At 41.8% G+C, this 20,655-nt stretch overlaps 1 protein-coding gene across 3 annotated transcripts in view; it reads left to right on the top strand.

Moving 5' to 3' along the window:
• The window catches only part of LOC119971440 (Golgi apparatus protein 1-like), a 167,878-nt gene that overhangs the window by 129,940 nt on the left and 17,283 nt on the right, over nt 1-20,655 (top strand). For all 3 annotated transcript variants that reach the window (XM_038806975.1, XM_038806974.1, XM_038806973.1), the window contains exons 12-18: nt 2,827-2,964; nt 6,695-6,781; nt 9,984-10,046; nt 10,272-10,385; nt 11,736-11,824; nt 13,959-14,076; nt 14,696-14,788. In XM_038806975.1, the coding sequence (XP_038662903.1) occupies nt 2,827-2,964; nt 6,695-6,781; nt 9,984-10,046; nt 10,272-10,385; nt 11,736-11,824; nt 13,959-14,076; nt 14,696-14,788 (702 nt within the window). The remainder of the gene's footprint in view (nt 1-2,826; nt 2,965-6,694; nt 6,782-9,983; nt 10,047-10,271; nt 10,386-11,735; nt 11,825-13,958; nt 14,077-14,695; nt 14,789-20,655) is intronic.

Genomic DNA, 20,655 nt, shown 5'->3' with positions numbered 1-20,655 from the left:
TTGGTACCAAGTTCTTGCCAGCGAATATTTTGTGCCTTTGCCACCCTCCGTGCTCTTCCAACTGGTGTTCGATATGGAGTACTGATTCACCAACTGAGGGAGGGTGTAGCTGGTAATCAGAAGAATGTTTCCTTGCCTATGCTTGACCTGATGCCATCCGACTTCATGAGGTCTGGACCTAATCTTGAGGACTCCTAAGGCAACTCATGCCAACATACCAATGTGTTGGGACCTCTCCTGGCTCTGTCCCATGGGTGGAACAGGATGTACCCAAGGTTGGCAATGGTGATGTCTGGGACATTGTACGGTATGATTCAGCAAGTATGACTGTGAGGTTGTTGCTTGACTAATCTAGCCCTGAGATTTTAGTAAGAAGAAATTTGCAGGGCTGGATTTGACAGTGTCGTATTCAGTGCCTAGGTTGATGCCAGGTGATCTGTCAGGTTTCATTCATTTTTTTTTAGGCTCTAATTGTTTGATATAACTGAGCAGCTTGTTCAACCATTTCAGAGGGCATTTGAGAACAAACCACATTGCTATGGGTCTCAAGTCATATGTAAGGATGGCAGGTTTCCTTCCCTAAAGGATATTAGTGAACCAGATATGTTTTTACAACAATGATTTCATGGTTAACATTAGTGAGACTAACTTTTACTTCCAGGTTATTAAGTGAATTTAAATTCCATCAGCTGCTGTTGTGGGATTTGGGCCCCTGACCCCAGAGAATTACCCCGGATCTCCGAATTGTCCGGTGATGCTACCGCCACGTCACTGTCTCCCCATAATGCAGTGTGATCGCAAAATGAGATATATTGGTGGTTGCCTGTTTCAGATAAATACCACCTTGTAAGGTAAACAAAACTGTTAAGAGCAACACAAAGCTGCTTTTTACTGGGAGCTGTATTTTTAAATTGCTGAGGTATTTATCTGATTTCCCGCACATGATGTTCTTTGTAGATTTGTGCCTACAGCTTTGGGAGGTGATTGGTGATGGGAAATGATGCATTCCAGTGTGACATGACCCTTCCAGAACTCAATAGGTTAAAACGATCTCCAACAATAAATGCTGCAAAATGGGACAGCGCTTGCCAGTGGCAGGCCCTCCAGCACTGTGAACATTAAACCTTTCAATATGTTAAAGCGCTGCTATAATGCTCAGATGCTTTTTCATGTGGCCTTCAGTAAGCCAGTTCCAGATGATTATACCTTCTAGAAATCAATGAGTGCTTACACACTGATATCTGTTTGCACCACTAAATTTATTGTTGTTGGGCAGTGCCTTGAATCTGCTCTTCTATACTGATGGCAGCTTTTTAAATTTGTTCATGGTTGGGCAAGTGTTTATTGTCCACCCCTGAGGGCATTTAAGAGTCATTGCTGTGGATCTGGAGTCACATGTAGGCCAGACCAGGTAAGGACGACAGATTTCATTCCGTTAGGGACATGAGTGAACCAGATGGAGTTTTATAACAATCGATAATGGTTTAACTGCAGATTTTATTGAATTCAATTTTCATTATCTGCTAAGGCAGGATTCAAAACCAGGTCCCCAGAGCATGACACTGTCTGGATTACTAGTTCAGTGACAATACTATAATGCCACTGCCTCCCCTGAACACTTCAGGAACTTCTACGTGGATACAGTGCAATTCTCCTCAAGAACATAAGGGGAATGAACAAATGTGCTGCAGTGTCTGTACTGCCCCCCCTGTGTATTCTTTCAGTATTTTAATGCGTGTAATGAAAAATGAAAATCGCTTATTGCCACAAGTAGGCTTCAAATGAAGTTACTGTGAAAAATCCCTAGTCGCCACATTCCCTGTTCGCTTCTTTCTTGGAACCTACTATATGTGGAAACTGTCCTCAGCTCCTTGCCTTAATTGAAATCTGGCTCTTGTTTTGGAGTAAATATGTTTAATGGCTATCAAATTTAGATGGTATCACTTTCATTTTATAACAAAAATCCATGTGTTTCACTTATAATGGTCAAGTCCCTCAGCTCTTGGCTGGGATTTGTAAAGTGCGCTTGTGAAGAATCAATGCCGAGGTTTCATTTTGAGGATTATGTTTGTTATTATGGACTTTGTGTACATTTAAAGTAAGTACTATTATCACGATGCTAACTTGATGTGTGGTTGCGCCTTAGTGCATTGAATTATTAACGTCAGGAATCAGATTTTTAATGTATCGTGTAACTGATCAAAATCATGTTTATCCAAATCCTGCTAATCTTTTACTGTATGACCAATGCGGAGATTGATTGAGTGGGTGACGTGAGTAGCATTGATGCACACAAGTGAAACCTGATTAAGTACTTGAGGCACAAATGGCCGGCACTGTAGCTCAGTGGTTAGCACAGTTGCTTCACAGCTCCAGTGACCCAGGTTTGATTCCGACTTGGGCACTGTCTGTGCCGAGTTGCACGTTCTCCCCATGGATTTCCTCCGGATGCTCCAGTTTCCTCCCACAGTCCAAAGATGCGTAGGTTAGGTGGATTGGCCATGATAAATAACCCTTAGTGTCCAAAAAGGTTAGGTGGGGTTACTGGGCTATGGGGATGGGGTGGAGGTGTGGGCTTAAGTGGGGTGCTCTTTCCAAGGGCCAGTGCAGATTCGATGGGACGAATGGCCTCCATCTGCACTGTAGATTCTATGATTCTGAGGAGGATATCTTGAGAAGAGTTTTAATGGGTGTTGGAGGCTTGTGTGCATCATAACCACATAGGCTGATTGGGCTGGATAAGCTGTTTATTTGCTGCGTCAGTTTAAAATATTGTTTGAAAAAGACCAGGCAAACTGACTGGAACATTTTTTTCTCCCCATTCAGTTATCCAGAGACTGCCGAGCAGAGATTCAGCGAATTCTTCATCAACGAGCCTTGGATGTGAAGTTGGAGCCTGCTTTGCAAGAACGATGCATAATTGACCTTGGGAAATGGTGCAGTGAAAAAACAGATCCTGGACAGGTAATGCCAGACTGGATGTATTCAGCTACAGCATTGCCATGGTGTATCCCAAAGGGGGAAGGTCAAAAGAGACATGTATGCATTCTGCAGGAAGATGTTTACAGCTGCAAGATTAATCTGATAATTTAACTGGATTCCGTCTGGTTGTTCAGAGGAAGTGCTGTGTCCATGTGACAATGTAATTGCAGTGTAGAAAACTTACTGTCCATAACCCTCTATTGATTTCATCATCACTTAGTATGTGCCTAGTGCCTGGCCAGTCTTGGGGCATAGTGATGGTGCAATTGGCACCTTCTCACTTTGGGCTTGGGTTTGTCATGTATTTTGTCCAAAATGAGAACTGATAATTGCCACATATATTGTTTGAATGATGTGCATTGATAGGAATTTAGATTGGGCAGACATACATTTATACAGTTCATAATAAACTCGCCTAAGCCCTTGTACTTCACTCCATTGGAAACTGATCCACAGAGAAACATATAAAATAGGAGCAGGGGAGGCCATTTCGTCCCTTCGAGCCTGCTCCATTATTCATCATGATCATGGCAGATCGTCCAACTCAATTGTCTGATTTTCTCCTTTCCCCCCCCCCCCCCAACAAAAAAAATCCTTTGATCCCATTTGTCCCACGTGCTATATCTAACTGCTTCTTGAACAGTGTTTTGGCCTCAACTGCTTTCTGTGATAGCGAATTCCACAGACTGACCACTCTAGGTGAAGAAATTTCTCCTCATCTCAGTCCTAAATGACCCAAGCCGTATCCTCCGATTGTGACCCCTGATTCTGGACACCCCACCATCTGGAACATTCTTCTTACATTTATCCTGTCTCATCTTGTTAGAATTTTATAGGTTTCTATGAGATTCTCTCTCTCCTCTCTCTTTCTCCCTCTATCTCTTTTCTCTTTCTCTCTCTTCTCCCCCCCCCCCCCCCCCATTCTTCTGAACTCCAATGAATACAATACTGACTGACTCCATCTCTTCTCGTACATCAGTCCCACCATCCCAGGATTCAGTCTGGTAAACCTTCTCTGCACTCCCTCCTTAGCAAGAACATCCTTCCTCAAGTAAGGAGACGAGAACTGCACACAATATTCCAGGTGTGGCCCCACCAAGGCCAAAGGCCCTGTATAATTGCAGCAAGTCATGCCTGCTCAAGTTGTGCGAGACTTGAAGTACTCAAATCTTCTCGCTCTGAAGGACAACATTTGCCCCCATTACCACCTGTTACACCTGCATGCTTACCTTCAGCGGCAGGTGTATGAGGATATCCAGGTTTCCTTGCACATACCTGTCTCCTAATTTATGGCCATTCAGAAAATAATCAGCCTTCCTGTTTTTGCTACCAAAGTGGATAACCTCAACATTTAACCATATTGTATGGCATCTGTTATTCATTTGCCCGCTCACTCAACTTTCCCAAATCATATTGTGGGATCTCTTCATTCTTTTCACAGCTCACCCTCCCACCCAGCTTTGTGTCATCTGCAAATTTGAAGATATTACATTTTGTTCCCTCATCTAAATCATTAATATATACTGTGAATAGCTGGGGTGCTAGCACTTATACCTGCGGTACCCCACTGGTCACTGCCTGCCATTTGGAAGAAGTACCATTTGTTCCTACTCTGTTTCCTGTCTGTCAACCGGTTTTCTATCCATCTCAATACCACTACCCCTGATCCCATGTGCTTTCATTTTACACGCTGATCTCTTATGTGGGACTTTGTTGAAAGCCTTCTGAAAATCCAATTAAACCACTTCCACTGGCTCCCCTTTATCAATTCTACTAGTTACATCTGGCACGGTAGCACACTGGTTAGCACTGTTGCGTCACAGCACCAGGGTCCCGGGTTTGATTCCCGGCTTGGATCACTGTGCAGAGTCTGTCCATTCTCCCCATGTCTGTATGGGTTTCCGATGGGCGCCCCTGTATCCTCCCACAGTTCAAAGATGTGCTGGTTAGGTGGATTGGTCTTGGATAGTGTCCAAAAGTTAGGTGGGTTTGCTGGGTTATGGGGATAGGGTGGAGGCATTGGCTTAGGTAGGATGCTGTTTCAGGGGCTGGTGTAGACTCAATGGGCCGAATGGCCTCCTTCTACACTGTAAATCCTATGATGATCCTTTAAGAATTCCAGTAAATTTGTCAAGCATGATTTCCCTTTCATAAACCCATGCTAACTTTGTCCGATCCTGCCACAGTTTTCCAAGTTTTCTGTTATAAAATCCTTGATTATGCATACCAGAATTTTCCCAACCTCAAGCCAGGCTTACTGGCCTATAATTCCGTTTTCTCTCTACCTTCTCCTTTAAATAGTGGAGTTACATTAATCTGTAGGAACTGTTCCAGAGTCGATAGAATCTTGGAAGGTAACCACTATTTCCCGAGCCATTTATAAGTACTCTGGGATGTAGATTATCAGGCCCTGGTGATTTATCGGCCTTCAATCCCATCAATTTCCCCAATACCATTTCTCTAATATCCTTCAGTTCTCCCTCTCTCAGACCCTGTGTTCCCCAACATTTCAACGGTGTTATTTGTGTCTTCCTTTGTGAAGACCGAACCAAAGTATGTATTTAGTTGGCCAGCCATTTATTTTGTTCGCTATTATAAATTCCTCCTTTACTGATTAATCTTTTTCTCTTCACACACCTATAGAAACATTTAGTCAGTTTTTTATGTTTCCTGCAAGCTTACATTCATACTCTATTTTCCCCTTCTCAATTAATCCCTTGGTCCTCCTTCGAATTCTAAACTGTCCCCAGTCCTCGGGTCTGTTGTTTTCTATGCCTCTTCCTTGGACCACTAATTTCCTTTGTAAGCTGTGGTTTGACCACCTATCCAGTTTTACTTTTAAGCCTGACAGGAATAAACAATTGTTGAAGATCACCCACGTGCTCTTTGAATGTTTGTCATTGGCTCTCCACTTGTCATCCCGTTAAATAATATTGCCCCAATCCAGCATAGCTAACTGCGCCTCATATCATCGTAGTTTCCTTTATGGAGATTCAGGACCAGAGTCTCAGAATCAATTACGTCATTCTCCATATTGATTAAAAATTCTGTCATATTATGGTCGCTCACCTCCCAAGCTGTCTCGCACAACTAGATTGCCAATGATTCCTTTCTCATTCCACAATACTCAGAATAGGATGGCCTGTTCTCTAGTTGGTTCCTCAACATATTGGCCCAGAAAACCATCACGTATACACTCCAAATATTCCATTGTGATCAATTCAATTTACCCAATCTCTATGCAGATTAAAATCATCCATAATTACAGATGTTCCTTTATTGCATGAGTTTCTAATTTCCTGCTTAATGCCATTCCCAACATCACTGGGGTTTGGGGCGCTATGTATAATCCCCACTAAGGTTTTATTGGTCTTTCTCAGCTCTACCAATACAGATTCCATATCGTCGGAGCTAATATCTTTCCTCGCTATTGCGTTAATCTCCTATTTCACCAGCATTGCAACTCCACCGCCTTTTCCTTTTTTATCTGGCCTTCCTAAATACTGAATACCCATAAATGTTCAATTCCCATCTCTCTGTAATGCCAACTATGTCAGACCCATTTACATCTGTATGTGCGATTAATTTGTCTCATTTATGGCAGCTCCCTGCTGTTGAATTTGGAATGGGAAAAAGACCAATGTTTGCTTCAAATTGATCATTAAATGGTGCATCGTTGATGTTCATTACTGGTTTGCATCTGTGTTTATAGGAACTGGAATGTCTCCAGGATCATCTTGATGATTTGGCAGTGGATTGTAGAGACATTGTGGGTAATCTGACAGAGCTGGAGTCAGAGGTAAGTAAGATCATCAATTAAGTTTTGTAAAGTGAGCCCTCAGATCTAATTTTATGAAAATACTATCCTCCAAGACTTTGTTCACATGCCAGAGGTGTTGTTGAACTTATTGCTTCTTTCTGGAATGTTGTTTGACCTTTTTTCCAATTAAGGGACAATATAGTGTGGCCAATCCACCTACCCTACACATCTTTGGGCTGTGAAGGTGAGAGCCGTGCAGACACGGGAGAATGTGCAAACTCCGCACGGACAATGACCCGGGGCAGGATCAAACCCGAGTCCTTGGCGTCGTGAGGCAGCAGTGCTAACCACTGCTCCACCGTGCCACCCTATTGTTTGACTCTTTGGACTGGCTCTACCTTAACCAAGATGCCTTTCTTAAACACTGAATCCATAATTTGAGAACTTGATTTTCTGTTTGTTCAGCTCATCCACTTGAACAGCTTTGCATTGTGGTGCTCTTAGCTACGAGCTCAATGATCTTGTGTGAACTTTTTTTTCCTGATCTGTTAGTGTTTTAAAGACCCAATTTGACTATTTTATTCTTTGGATCCTAGCATCATCTGCATTTTAAAACGGGAGATTTTTCCCCCCACAACACTGCTTGATTTATCAAACGAAATTATAATTTATGTACAAGAAATTCCTGCAATGTTCAGTTAAGACTCTAACCCTGTGAGGATGCTTCACTGGTGTCACGGAGTGAGTCTTTGCTACTCGGACTCACGGGTTCTGTATTAAACCACAGAAACTGTGACTTCAGAACAGCTGAAGTGCTGGTGGTGCCATGTGATCGCAAATGTAGATTCTGCTCCCAGCCTGCTTTGTGGCATCCCACTATATTAAGGAAAAGAGCTCTTGATATAAGAGCACTGTCTCCCCTTGCCCTCCTTCGAACCCCTCAGATTTGCCTCCCCTTTAAAGATGCTTGGACCCATGGAATCTGTTGTGCACTTACCAGCACGCTAACATCCTATATATATATATATATATATTATATATATATATATATATATATATATATATATATATATATATTATGAGTAGTTTGTTCCATTTTAAACTTGGTATTGATCTGTTGCATTTGTAACACATCACAATATCGGTTAGATCAATAGTTATTAAACAATTCTATGATTACTGCCCAGTCCCAAAGACCCACTCGTGCATAGGATTGCATAGCATTGGGTAGGATTTCAGCTGAATCTACTCCCAATCTGTCTAAATCTATCATGGTAATCATCTGTTCCCTTCTCCCTCCCAAAAGCATCTATACCATTCCCTTCAATCACTCTGTGGCAGTGAGTTCCACATTTTGGGTAAATAGTTTACTCTGAATTCCCTGTTGGATTTCTCGGTGGTTGAATTCCCTGTTGGATTTCTAGGTGGTTATCTTCTATTGATCTCTCGTTCTGTCTTTCTTCACAAGAGGAAACATTCCTCTATCCATTCTTATTGAAGCCTTTCATAGTTTTAAAGACTTCTATTAGGTTACCCCTCAGCATATTTTCCAAAAGAAAACACAACTTCTTTTCTGATATGTATACCAATGTATTTTTGTAATCATCTTTGTAATTATTCTCTGCATCATCTCTGATGCCTCTTATAATCTGCACGCAGTAAACTAAGTGTAGTTGAACCAAGGTTTACTTCACTACATTCCTCTGGAAATAAAACCTAGTGCTTGGATTTGCTTTTTATGTTCCCTTGCTCTGGCACAACGTTTAGTGATTGATGTATTTGTATCCCTTGTTCCTCTACACTACCTAGGCTTTCACCTTCAGAGTAATAAGTGATCACCCTGTTCTTCCTCTCAAATATACTCTTATTTACCTATGTTGAACATTATTTGTAAATGATTTTGCCCATTCTTGTAATTAGTCAGACTGAATGTACAGATATCTAATGTGGTGTTAGTTTTTTCATTTAACGTGCTCAGTCTGAATGTTTCACCTTTTTTGTGTCAAAGAGTGGTATTTCCATGCTCTTCTCCCGTGAGGGTGTTTCTATTCTAAGGGAGGCCCTTAAATCGTGACTCCACAAAGAATTGTCACCCTTCCCCAGATCATGAGGTGAATATGAGTAGGGAAGCCATTTCGTCCGTCTCACCTCGTCCACCATGAGCGAATGCACAACCTCTATTACTGAGCTTCTGAAAAAGGAAGGAAAATTCTCTTGGATACTTACTTGTATTTCAGGGTAAAAATAATTTTGTGAAAAATGCCAGCTTCCTCAACCTCTATTACTGTAATTAAATGCTGAAACATTCAAGGTTTTTTTCCACTGCTACCTTCTCCATAATTCCATTTTACATTTCCCGCACTCTGTACAAGGGGTTGCATCAATCCCCATTTCAATATTTTCTGCTGTCATCCAGTAGCATGGAGGAATATTTTGAAAAATTGAGTTACGTTTTTGATATTTGTGGTATACCAGCTGTGACTGCAATGCTCCACACTGCTGTGCACCTGTTATAAAGTTTATAAAACATTGAATGGAAGGATCACTCAGTCCATTGTACCTGCTTCTTCAAATGAATTGTGTACACCTAACTCAATCTGATATGGCGGGAAACTGATCCTGGTGAGCACTCTTGATTTAAAATTATTCACCCATTTTGCATGTAGAGCAAAATTAAGGAACTTAAGTGAATTTTGTTCTCTGGTGATGTCACTGGAGCAGATTAACATAGGCAGGCCACATTTGAGGGTGAGGAAGTTGGCATTTTTCACAAAAGTTATTTTTACTCTGAAATACAAGTAAGTATCCAGGAGAATTTTCCTTCCTTTTTAAGAACCTCAATAATCACAAGTAAGTTATGAGAGCAGAGGGAACCTACGAAAGGCAGTTGAACAAAAATATCCCAGGATAGGGTGGGGTGGACATGGGTAGGGTGCAGCACTGTAGGGTTTCTATACTAGCATAATGGTAAGAACTTGCATGTTATACCTCGGTCCGGCACTTTCCATAATGTTTCCATGGTCTTTGCACAATGGGAGCTATACAAGTGTTGATACTCGATGTACTTGACCTTCAGTCTCCTTGAGCAGCTGTAGTTCTCATCGCCTACAAGTTAGCTAACAGGTCCATCTGTCTTTGTGTTAAAGACATGAATCACATTTACTCAGTATCTTTTCTCTAATCTGTTAATGCAAGGGTGAAATTAAATGATCTGATCTTGTTTTCCTCATCCCTTTTCTAGGATATTCAGATTGAAGCCTTACTGATGAGGGCCTGTGATCCTGTCATTCAGACGTATTGTCACGTGAGTAACTCAGAAATATTTTCTGATAGCTGTTCAAAGCCAAAAGATTGAAAATAGTCTGCAGTGGATCTTTACAGTACCATTTCTGAACCTATTACAGTGGAGATAGCAATATTGTTGAAATGTGATGATCCCTTGTTCCCTGTGTAGCAACAATGATACCAGTGTCTATTTCATTTGTTGCTAGTTTTAAACAGTGGTCTCACTGTGTTTCTCCTCTTGCAGGAGTTAGCAGATAATCAGATTGATAGTGGGGACCTGATGGAGTGCCTGGTTCAAAATAAACATCAGAAGGAGATGAACGACAAGTGTATTGTTGGAGTCACGCACTTCCAGTTGGTAAGATAAATAATTCTGAGGCTGGTGGGAGAATGAATGGGATGTCTGTTTTCCTCTTCTAAACGTTGATATTCGTTTTAGTAGCTTATTAGTTTCCTTGCCGATTTGTCAAAAACTTTCCTCCTGACTGATGTCACAAAGTAACTACTGCTGTGATTTTTCTACTTCCTTGGCAAGGTCTCTTAAAAAGCAAATTGCTGGATTCTGAAAGAAACATAGAAAATACTGGACAGACTCAGCAGGTCTTTCAGCATCTGTGGAGAGAGAAGGAAGCTATGATAAAGGGTATGTAAATGGGGTGATTAAGGTCAAGTAGGATGCTGATAGTGCATTAGAGCATTAAAACATTCCAATCTGCACCCTCCTTAGCCATAATCACTCCCATTTACATTGTCTTTCCATCCACAACATCAAATCTCCATCTATCGCTAGCCCTCTATCCAGCTCCACACTCCCCCTCCCACATAGTATAAATCTGACCCTATTTCCAGTTCTCTCCAGCTTTGACAAAGAGTAATCCAGATTCAAAACATTGGCTCCCATCTCTCTCCAACTATGCTGTCAGACCTGCTGAGATTATCTAGTATTTTCTGTTTTTGTCTCTTTTTAGCTTGTTGGCCATCTTGCACTTGATGCTCCAAAGTGCCACTGCCTGTTGATGAATTTGAATTAATCTGGTAGTGTGATTTTTGTCATGTGGACCCAGCCTCCACCATGATGTGAATCCTTGGTCGGAATACCATTGTGTATAGTCTTTTAACAGATCCAAAAACACTTAAATATATTTGTTTATCTACCACTGTTGCAAATTCTAGAGTCTTTTCATCAGACTTTTTTTAACCTTAAATTCTCTTTTATATTCTTCTGTTCCCTTCCATGCTGCTATTACTTTGCCTTAATATAAGTGCAGCCGGTTATTATTTAGCTTGTTTCTTTAAAATTTGGCATGTAATGTGGCAATGCATCTTCAGTAGTTGTCCACAGGCAACACAATCAAGCTGAGTCACAGTTTGAGCATGCTATCTGAAATGTATCTGTACTGTGAGAGTGAAGTCAGTTTCTCTACTGCAAATGGTTTCATTCAAAAATGAAACTTATGGGCCGACATTAATAAAGGTGAGTTTTTTGATTTATAATGGTGCTGCAGTCTCTTGGTTTCCCTGCACTCCCTGTTTGCTCAGTCATGTGAAGGGCTCTAGAAGCAGCACTGCTCATTCATACATAGGCTTCTAAAAGGCATTTGTTAGCCATTTGACCCAAACTGTCCCTTTGGTATATATTGTGACCGAACTGAGAAAATCTGAGTCCTTTTGGTTTGCTGTACACATTAACTTCTGTCTACTTTTACAGATCCAAATGAAAGATTTCCGCTTCTCTTACAAGTTTAAAATGGCATGTAAAGAAGATGTGTTGAAACTGTGTCCAAACATTAAAAAGAAGTAAGTTGATGTCTTCCTGGAATCTGTGCACTGATTCTGATTTAAATATAACTATTTGAAGGATTAATGTAAATCCTCCCCCCCCCCCCCCCCCCCCCCCCCTGCCGCCACATTTATTGTGCATTCCCATGAACCCTGAGAAGCTGGTGATTGGCCATATTTAAAGCTGCAGCATATAAAGTGATGGTGCTACCATTTGTGGGACTAGACTCTCATGTAAACCAGACAAATTCAGTATAGCAGATAATTTCATGATCACTTTTACTGGCACTTGTTACAATCCCAGACCATACCCATTATTTGCTGGGATACCAGGCAAAAACCCCAATATTTAATTTAATTTGTAAGACTGAGGAAAGGATACTTGCTCAAGGAGGGACTCCATGCACAAATAGGAATATAGTGTATTAAAACAAATTATTAACACCATATTAAACTAACTTTAAACATCATACCAGAAATAGCTTACAATTACTAATTAAACAATGCTTAACAATAAAATGAATCACAAACTCGTAACTGCTTTATTTTTATCTCCAAACAAGCAAAACCCACCTTGGGTCAAGATCCACATTTAAATTCAGTTAGCAAATACAGGAATGCTTGCTGTATAGAGATGTCTCGGCTAAACTGCTTTGAGAGAGAGAGCTCCTTCAAGAAACGGCCTGCAGATTCTTGCCTGTGTCAAATGACGTTTTAAGCTCCCAGCATTTGGCAAAAAACTCCTGTTCGCAGCAAAATCTAAATTGCAACACAGCACCGGGCTGCTTCAGCCCCTGGCTCCTCCCAATAACTATATCATCTCTAGCCCACTAACTGGATTATGATCATCTTAATAAGGCTAACCACAATCCTTATTTACCTAAACCCAGGGAACTATCTTTCTGTAAACAAAATTCCATTTGCCCTATTTATGTAAACATTATACATGGTTGGAACGAATGATGATCTTACTCTTATGATGCTTTAATTATCCTTTATGATTTCCCCAGTGTCTGCCTGTCTTTTAAACCAGGATTTTTAAAGCAACCTTACTGTAGAAGATACATGCTTTAATCCAGGTTGTATCTATTACTGCACCAGATACATCCAATACAATATATCTCGGAAATTCCTACATTCATTACACACCAGCTATTCCAGACTTTGTAGTGTGAATTTCGATTTCTTCAGAAGGCTTTCAATACGATCTCACACAGGAGGTTAGGAAACACAACTAGATATCATTGCATTGAGGGTAATGTGCTCGCACGGATTGAGGATTGGTTAATGGACAGAAAACAAAGTAGTGATAGGGGGATCATTTTCAGGTTGACAGGCTGTGACTTGTGGGTACCGCAAGGCTCAGTGCTTGGGGACCAGCTATTCATGATTTATATCAATGATTTAAGTGTGAGAACCAAATGTAATAATCTCAAATTTGCTGATAAAACATGGGAATATGAGTTGTGAGGAAGATGCAAAGAGGTTTCAAGGAGATTTAAGATTGTGTGTGGGCAAGAACATGGTAGATGGAATATAATGTGGAAACGTATGAAGTTATCCACTTTGGTAGGAAAACAAGGATACAGAGTATTTGTTAAATGGGGAAAAATTGGGTAGTATTGATGTCCAAAGGGACCTGGGTGTTCTTGTTTATAAGTCACTGAAAGCTAATGTACAGGTGCAACAAGTAATTGTTATGGTATGTTAGCCTATAGTTCAAGGGATTTGAGTGCAGAAATAAGTCAAATGACAGAGCAGGGGTGAGGGGCCAAATGACCGACTCAATGTTTCGATGTTCTCTGGCTGGGTTATTCGTCCAGGCCTCCGCATTGCTTACTCAATGCCATAACTGCCACACTATCCTGCAAATTAGGGAGGAAAGAGTGGTCAGAATCTCCACTCCAACACAAAATAGTCCCTAATTGTGGGTACGTCGAGCAAGGGTACAGTTCAACTGTAATGCACCCACAGACAACTCCATGGTCACTGCTAAAGTGCACACATAACTAACATCCACTTGACCAAGATTTCAAAGGTTGCTTCTAGAAGCGCACACTGTAAAAGTCTCAGTGAGAAACTTGACAAACAAGAATGGTGAAAGGAAGATCTCCTGGATAATAATTATGACCCATCATCCTCCTGATTCCAGGGTGGATGTTGTGATCTGTCTGAGCACCACCGTTCGGAACGATACACTTCAGGACACAAAGGAACAGCGAGTCTCTATAAAATGTCGCAAACAGCTGCGTGTAGAGGAACTGGAAATGGTGAGTGCCATCAATGTATTGCTTTGTCAGTACCATTGCCCCTGACTTGTCTTGCATTCCTAATGCATAGACTGTTAAGTAGAGAAATTATTGCCATTCTTATATTTTGTACAAAGATAACTTTGAATTAGTATTTAATCTCTTTGACAGGGCCAAGTTCGATGGTGGTAAATTGAAGGAAAATTGACCCACCAAAACATAATCTTGGGTATCAATCCACAGTCTCCCCAGCAGCTTGGGTTGTGGTATGTCCAACTGGAGGGGGTGAGATGATGGGCAATGTATGCTCAGCCTACTTTGTGGGACATTGTTTCTAAAAGTAGTACCTTTTTGAACCCAGTTTACTTAGTTGGGAAACTGATGGGCCATTGGGGAATCATTGTAAGAGGTTCTATTGAGTGTGACTAATCCGAATTGAGTCAGTAAATTCCTGGCTGTTAAGAATTTGTGAAATTTTCTCATGTTCCAGAGTGTTGATTAGAATTTTTAATTATTTGTTGGGAAGAAGCACTGGGGATTTAAAAGGAGAGTGGACCCGTGCTAATTTTGTGTTCAACTAACTTGTTTATATAAAGGGAAGTCATGTATTGTTATTCACACTTCTCTTATCTCTCCACAGACTGAGGACATCCGTTTGGAGCCTGAGCTATATGTATCTTGCAAAACAGACATTGAAAAGCACTGTCAGAATGTACCATTTGGCAATGCACAGGTGAGTAACTGAGGAACCCAGGATCTTCACCGAGGAAACTGTTTTCATGGTTTTAAACCCAATATGGGATGGCACGGTGGTTAGCACTGCTGCCTCACAGCTCCAGGGAGTCGAGTTCTAATCCGGTCTCGGATGACTGTGTAGAGTTTGCACTTTCTCCACGCGTCTGCGTAGGTTTCCTCCAGGCGCTCCCGGTTTCCTCCCATAGTCCAAAAATGTGCAGGTCAGGTGGATTGGCCATGCTAAATTGCCTTTAGTGTCCAGAAAAGGTTAGGTAGGGTTACGGGGATAGGGTGGAGGTGTGGGCTTAAGTAGGGTGCTCTTTCCAAGGGCCGGTGCAGACTCGAAGGACCGAATGGCCTCCACTGTAAATTCTGTTATTCTATACAAGAGGGGAGATATTTTCAGATATTAGGAGCAATAGCCCTCTAATTCTTGTGTGCAGGCCCTTTTGTGCTGTGCAGTACTTGCATGATTATTTACAGGAGCTTATTTGTGTTTGGTCTTCGTGGGGACATTGAGTTTGCGGTGCAGCTTAGAGCGAGCAAATAATTGGTAAATGGCTTTTAAAATCTGAAGTCTACACATTTCAGATGAATTGATTGTCTCTGAAAGTAACACCTCTTGTAACACATTTGGACTAAGCAGGGTGAGTAGTGAGGTGGATTGCTCTATATTTATTTAGCCAGCCTGAAGCTGGATACATCGAGTGAGTCATTCTAAATTGGGAAATTAGATCGATCTTGATCGTTTTTTATTTCTGACACAAATGTGGATCTGATTAATTTTAGATCACCCATTTTGTTCAAAACAGCTCTTGTCGATCTTACTCGAGTGATGCTGTTAAGCATATCCGTTTAATTTTAATTTTCAATAAAACTTTGAATTTGTGAGCTGATGCTTGTTTATGCTGCTGGCATCTTGTTATGTGATGAGAGCCATTGGTGCAGCATGAAATTAAGTATATGCAAATCTTTGGACACCTGCAGTCAGTTTCAAATCCTATTGAATCTTTGCCTACATTGCAAGATGTAGAAAGTAGTGTCCAACATGAGGGATTTCTCCATTATTGTTTGTTATCATGAGTGCGTTTATTTTTGGTAGCGCAGTGGTCGGCACCGCTGCCTCACTCAGCCGAGGACCTGAGTTCAATCCCGGCTCTGGGTCACTGGTTGTGTGGAGTCTGCACATTCTCCTCCTGATCTTTTAGATAATATCAGTGTGGGGCTTCAACTCCTTCAGCAACATTTGTTCACGTTTTCGACAGATTTCTTCATCTTCACAGTTTTGAAGTTATGAAATGTAAATGATGCACCTATGCAGGTGAATGAGCTGCGAGCAGAATTGAAATTCCAAATAATAGGACCAGGTAATGGGAATGGATCTGAAAGTTAGCAAGGAGCAAATCACGGGACTGAAAAGTTTCTACGCGTGTAAACCGCTGAAGACAAATCAGAATAGCCGTTTTAAAAAATCTTTTTATTCACCACATTTTCATCATTTCCATCATACAAACAAAAAACCCAAAGAAACAGCAAAAACAACCCCACCAATATGCTGCCTAAAACATTGACTTGCAAGTTCAAAACCAGTTTAAAAACAAAAAGGAAACAACAAAAGAAATGAAATTAAATGAAAATCGCTTATTGTCACGAGTAGGCTTCAATTAAGTTACTGTGAAAAGCCCCTAGTCGCCACATTCCGGCGGATGCTGTTACGGGAATCAAACCGTGCTGCTGGCCTGCTTGGTCTGCTTTCAAAGCCAGCGATTTAGCCCTGTGCTAAAGAGCCCCCCACTCCCTCGGCCACTTGGTGTTCAATGGCAACAGCTCTCCAAGGTGCATGATAAACAAACCCCATGAATTGTAGAACCCCCCATTTGTCCCCCCCTCCACCCCACCCCTAGCTCAAACGTCACTTTCTCCAGGATCAAACATTCCAGCAGGTTCCCCCCGCCACGACAAAACCTCCTCCACCCCTTCAACTTCTCTCCTTGATCCCATACCTTGGCTGATGTCTTCAACACCGCCGCCTTTACCGGGCCTAATGCCTTCTCCACCAGCTTCTTCATAGCTGCCGTTATCTCCGCATCACCTCCACATGCGTAGCAAACTGCTTTACAAACTCTCCAGCCAGCACCTCAGTATCTTCTCCACTGTGAAGGGCGTGGCCCCCAATCTAGCAACCCAGCTTCCTCCATCTTTCCTGTAGCCGGGCTCACTCGTTTGCTCGACGTCAGACCTTCGCTCACCACCTCCTTCCCAACGGCCTTTTCTGGTTCTTCGACATTCCCCTCCTTCCTTGTGTCTCCCTGCACCAGTTCATCCAAAAACTGCCCCTGGGACTGGCCATTAAATTTTAAAAAAAACGAGCCTCGAGCAGGAGCCACCCAATGTGCAGCTTCCACCTACATGCGGCCAGCAGAAGTCCAGAATTACCTTTAAATAAATAAAATTCAAATGCCAAAAGAAATGAATTGATTATATTCAGGACTCACCTGGATAGTAATCTTTATTGTCACAAGTAGGCTTACATTAACATTGCAATGAAGTTACTGTGAAAATCCCCTGGTCCCCCATACTCCGGCACCTGTTCGTGTACACTGAGGGAGAATTCAACATGTCCAATTCACCGAACAGCACGTCTTTCAGGACTTGTGGGAGGAAACCGGAGCACCCGAAGGAAACCTACACAAACACGGGGAGAACATACAGAGAGTGACTCAAGCCAGGAATCGAACCTGAGTCACTGGCGCTGTGAAGCAACAGTGCTAAGCATTGTCCTACTGTGCTGCCTGAAGATCCAATCTTTGATGGGCAGGCAAGTGTTTTGACACCAAGCCAAAACATTTCCTCATACCTGGTTGACATTCTCACCTGAAGAAGGAGCCGTGCTCCGAAAGCTCGTGTTTGAAACAAACCTGTTGGACTTTAACCTGGTGTTGTAAGACTTCTTACTGTACGACATTCTCATTGTGGGCTTTGCTCACATTTGAAGTCCGAATGTGCATCAAGCTACAATTCAAAATGAATTATTAATGGATATTTTTGCACTTAAACAGGCTCCCCAGGGGGTCAGTATCAGAACTACTACCCTCAATGATAGATCTTAATGACCAGGAAATGGATATAAACAATGCTAAAATTTGGAGATGACATGAAACCAAGAAATGCAGTTAACTAAGAGGAGGATAGTAACACGTTTCAGAACGCGTAGACTGGTGAAATGGGAAGTCACATAGCAGATTAAATAGAATGCAGAAAAGTGCAGTGATGCATTTTGGTTGAAAGAATGTGAAGAGGAAAGCTGAACTAAATGATACAATTTTAAAGACGGTGCAGCAACCGGGCCTTTAACGTCATAAAATATTTGAAGTCACTTCATGAAGCATTAAAAACCAAGGTATGACACTGAGCCACAGAAGGCAATTATTATGGGCCAGGGTTTAGAGAAGACCAAAGTATATCATAGAGTTCACCTGACCCACAACTTTTAATAGATTTTGGTTATGGGGAGCACAAGGGCCCATTTTACAGGTGTGATGCAACAGAGATCTAAAGTATTTTTAAACAAAACAATGTTTATTCTATGAATTCAGTTAATATTTTATAAACACACAGTAAACATATTTTCTACTACCAACACTGATACCCCCCCCAAAGATACAGTACACTATAGGTAACCCTGAGTAACCTTCCTGACAACATCATAAGCCAAAAACCCTTTTTAATAAAGACAGTAGGTTTGCATTCCTTACGGAAACAGGTATTACTTTGAAATCATCAAGTGATCTGGAGACATTTTTTAGCATGCAGATAGATCATTATACACCTCCTTGGTTTGAATATAGCTCTCCAACTGAAAACAAAACTAAAACTCGGAGCCATAAACAGCTTTCAGCTCAAAATGAAAGTAAAAAGCAGAGCCAGAGCCCAGCTCCACCCACGCAATGACATCACTGCAGCCACTTGAGAAGACAAACTTTTTTTTTGTAATAAATTTAGAGTACCCAATTATTTTTTTTCCAATTAAGGGACAATTTAACGAGGCCAATCCACCTACCCTGCACATCTTTGGGCTGTAAACATTTCTTAAAGTGACATTCCCATGACACAATGTTGGGTCAAATGACCAAAGACTTGGTCAAAGAGGTTTCAAGGAGTGTCTTAAAGGACGGATATGAGTTAGAGTTGTATGGAGGGGACTCTAGAGCTTCGGACCTAGCTGTATGACTTCACGGTTTTTTCCATTCTCTGGGCATGTTAGTTAGCAAATTACACTTGCCTGTGCCAAGCCGGTGCACCATCATCCCAGATCACTTGGCTCTATCATTAGGCATGTTTTCAAAGCATAGAGATTCTTTACATTTGCTGCCTTCCCTTGCTGTTGGGTGACATCAATCCAGTTGGCCCAGGGCTATTGTAACACTCGGTGACAAGTTGGAGAGTTGTGGGACCTGCTGAAAAATATGCTTAACAAAGGATGTTTCTGGATTTCGGAATTCCAGACTGCAGCGGTTACAGTGTAAAGGACAGTTGTCATGGATATGTTGAGCCTACTGTACTATTGAATCACTCTACATCATAAATTACTGCCGTCTCACATTTGTACAACAGTCAGCTGAATTTGGGCCTTGTAACTTCCCCAACTGCACCTCTTAAGAGCTGCCATCGCTCCACACTCCGAAAACCAACCTAATTCTTTGTGATATGGGTGTCACTGGCAAGACCAGTGTTTGTTTCCAATTCTAATTTGCTGATGAGCCGCTGCCTTGAACTGCCGTCTAGCTGGTGCAAGTACGTCACAGTGCTACTGGGAAGGGAGATCCAGGATTTTGAACCTGCAACAGTTAATGAATAGTGATTATAGTTCCAAGTCAGAATGGCATGTGGCTTGGATTGGAACCTGCTGCCTTGTCCTTCTGGGTGGTAGAGGCTGCAGTTTGGAAGGTGCAGTTGAAGGTGGTGAGTTGTTGTAGTGCATCTTGTAGACCCCCGCCACTGTGCATCTGTGTTACAGTGAGTGACTGTGTAAGGTGATGGATTGGGTGCTGCTCAATCAGGCTGCTTTATCCTCGATGGTGTTAAGTTTCTGGAGTCTTCTTGGAATTTCGCTCATCCTGGCCAGTGGAGGGTAGTCCATCACACTCCTGACTTGTGCCTTATAAATGGCAGACAGCCTTCAGGAAGTCAGAAGGTGAGGTATTCATCACAGAATTCCCGACCTCTGACCTGTTCTTGTAGCCACAGTATTCCTATGACTCTCTCAGTTTCTAGTTGATGGTAACTCCCAGGATGTTGTGGGGGACTCCGTGACAGTGATGGGAATATCAAGGAGAGATGTTAATTGTTCTAAATCTAAACAAATAACCGGCTTAGTGACATGTTTAGTGATAAATATGATAAACTGCAGGTCTAGGAAGCCTCGTCAAGACCTTGTTTTCTGTCCTAACTGTTAATGCAATCTGCATCAAGTACAGGTAGTGCCTCAGACCTGGTTGTCCAAAAACCGGACTTCTTTGAAAACAAGACATTTTTAGAATGTGCCATCCATCAATTTTAATTGAGTGAAAGAAAAAGTAATTACAATTTGGCTGGGTTCTGCATTGGTGCAATATGGCACTGGACTTGTTATCTGCATTGCAGCTTGCGTGCCAGTCTTGTCCTGTATCTGAAGTGACCCTTGACCCCCACCTGACTCAGTTTGGCCCAAATACCCAAACCCTGAATGAACCCCTCAATGCAAGATTCAGCACAGCCTCAGTCCTGACATTGCCAATTTTGACACTACCTGTATCCATTTCACTTTTTTCTATCTCCCTTACCCTATCTCCTTACTGCATTATTATGTCTTGGACCTTGTTGGTG

Source organism: Scyliorhinus canicula, chromosome 9 (assembly GCF_902713615.1).
Source record: "Scyliorhinus canicula chromosome 9, sScyCan1.1, whole genome shotgun sequence".
Lineage (NCBI taxonomy): Eukaryota > Metazoa > Chordata > Chondrichthyes > Carcharhiniformes > Scyliorhinidae > Scyliorhinus > Scyliorhinus canicula.
Note: the sequence above shows the minus strand (reverse complement) of the source record. Positions and strands in the feature narration are given on the sequence as shown.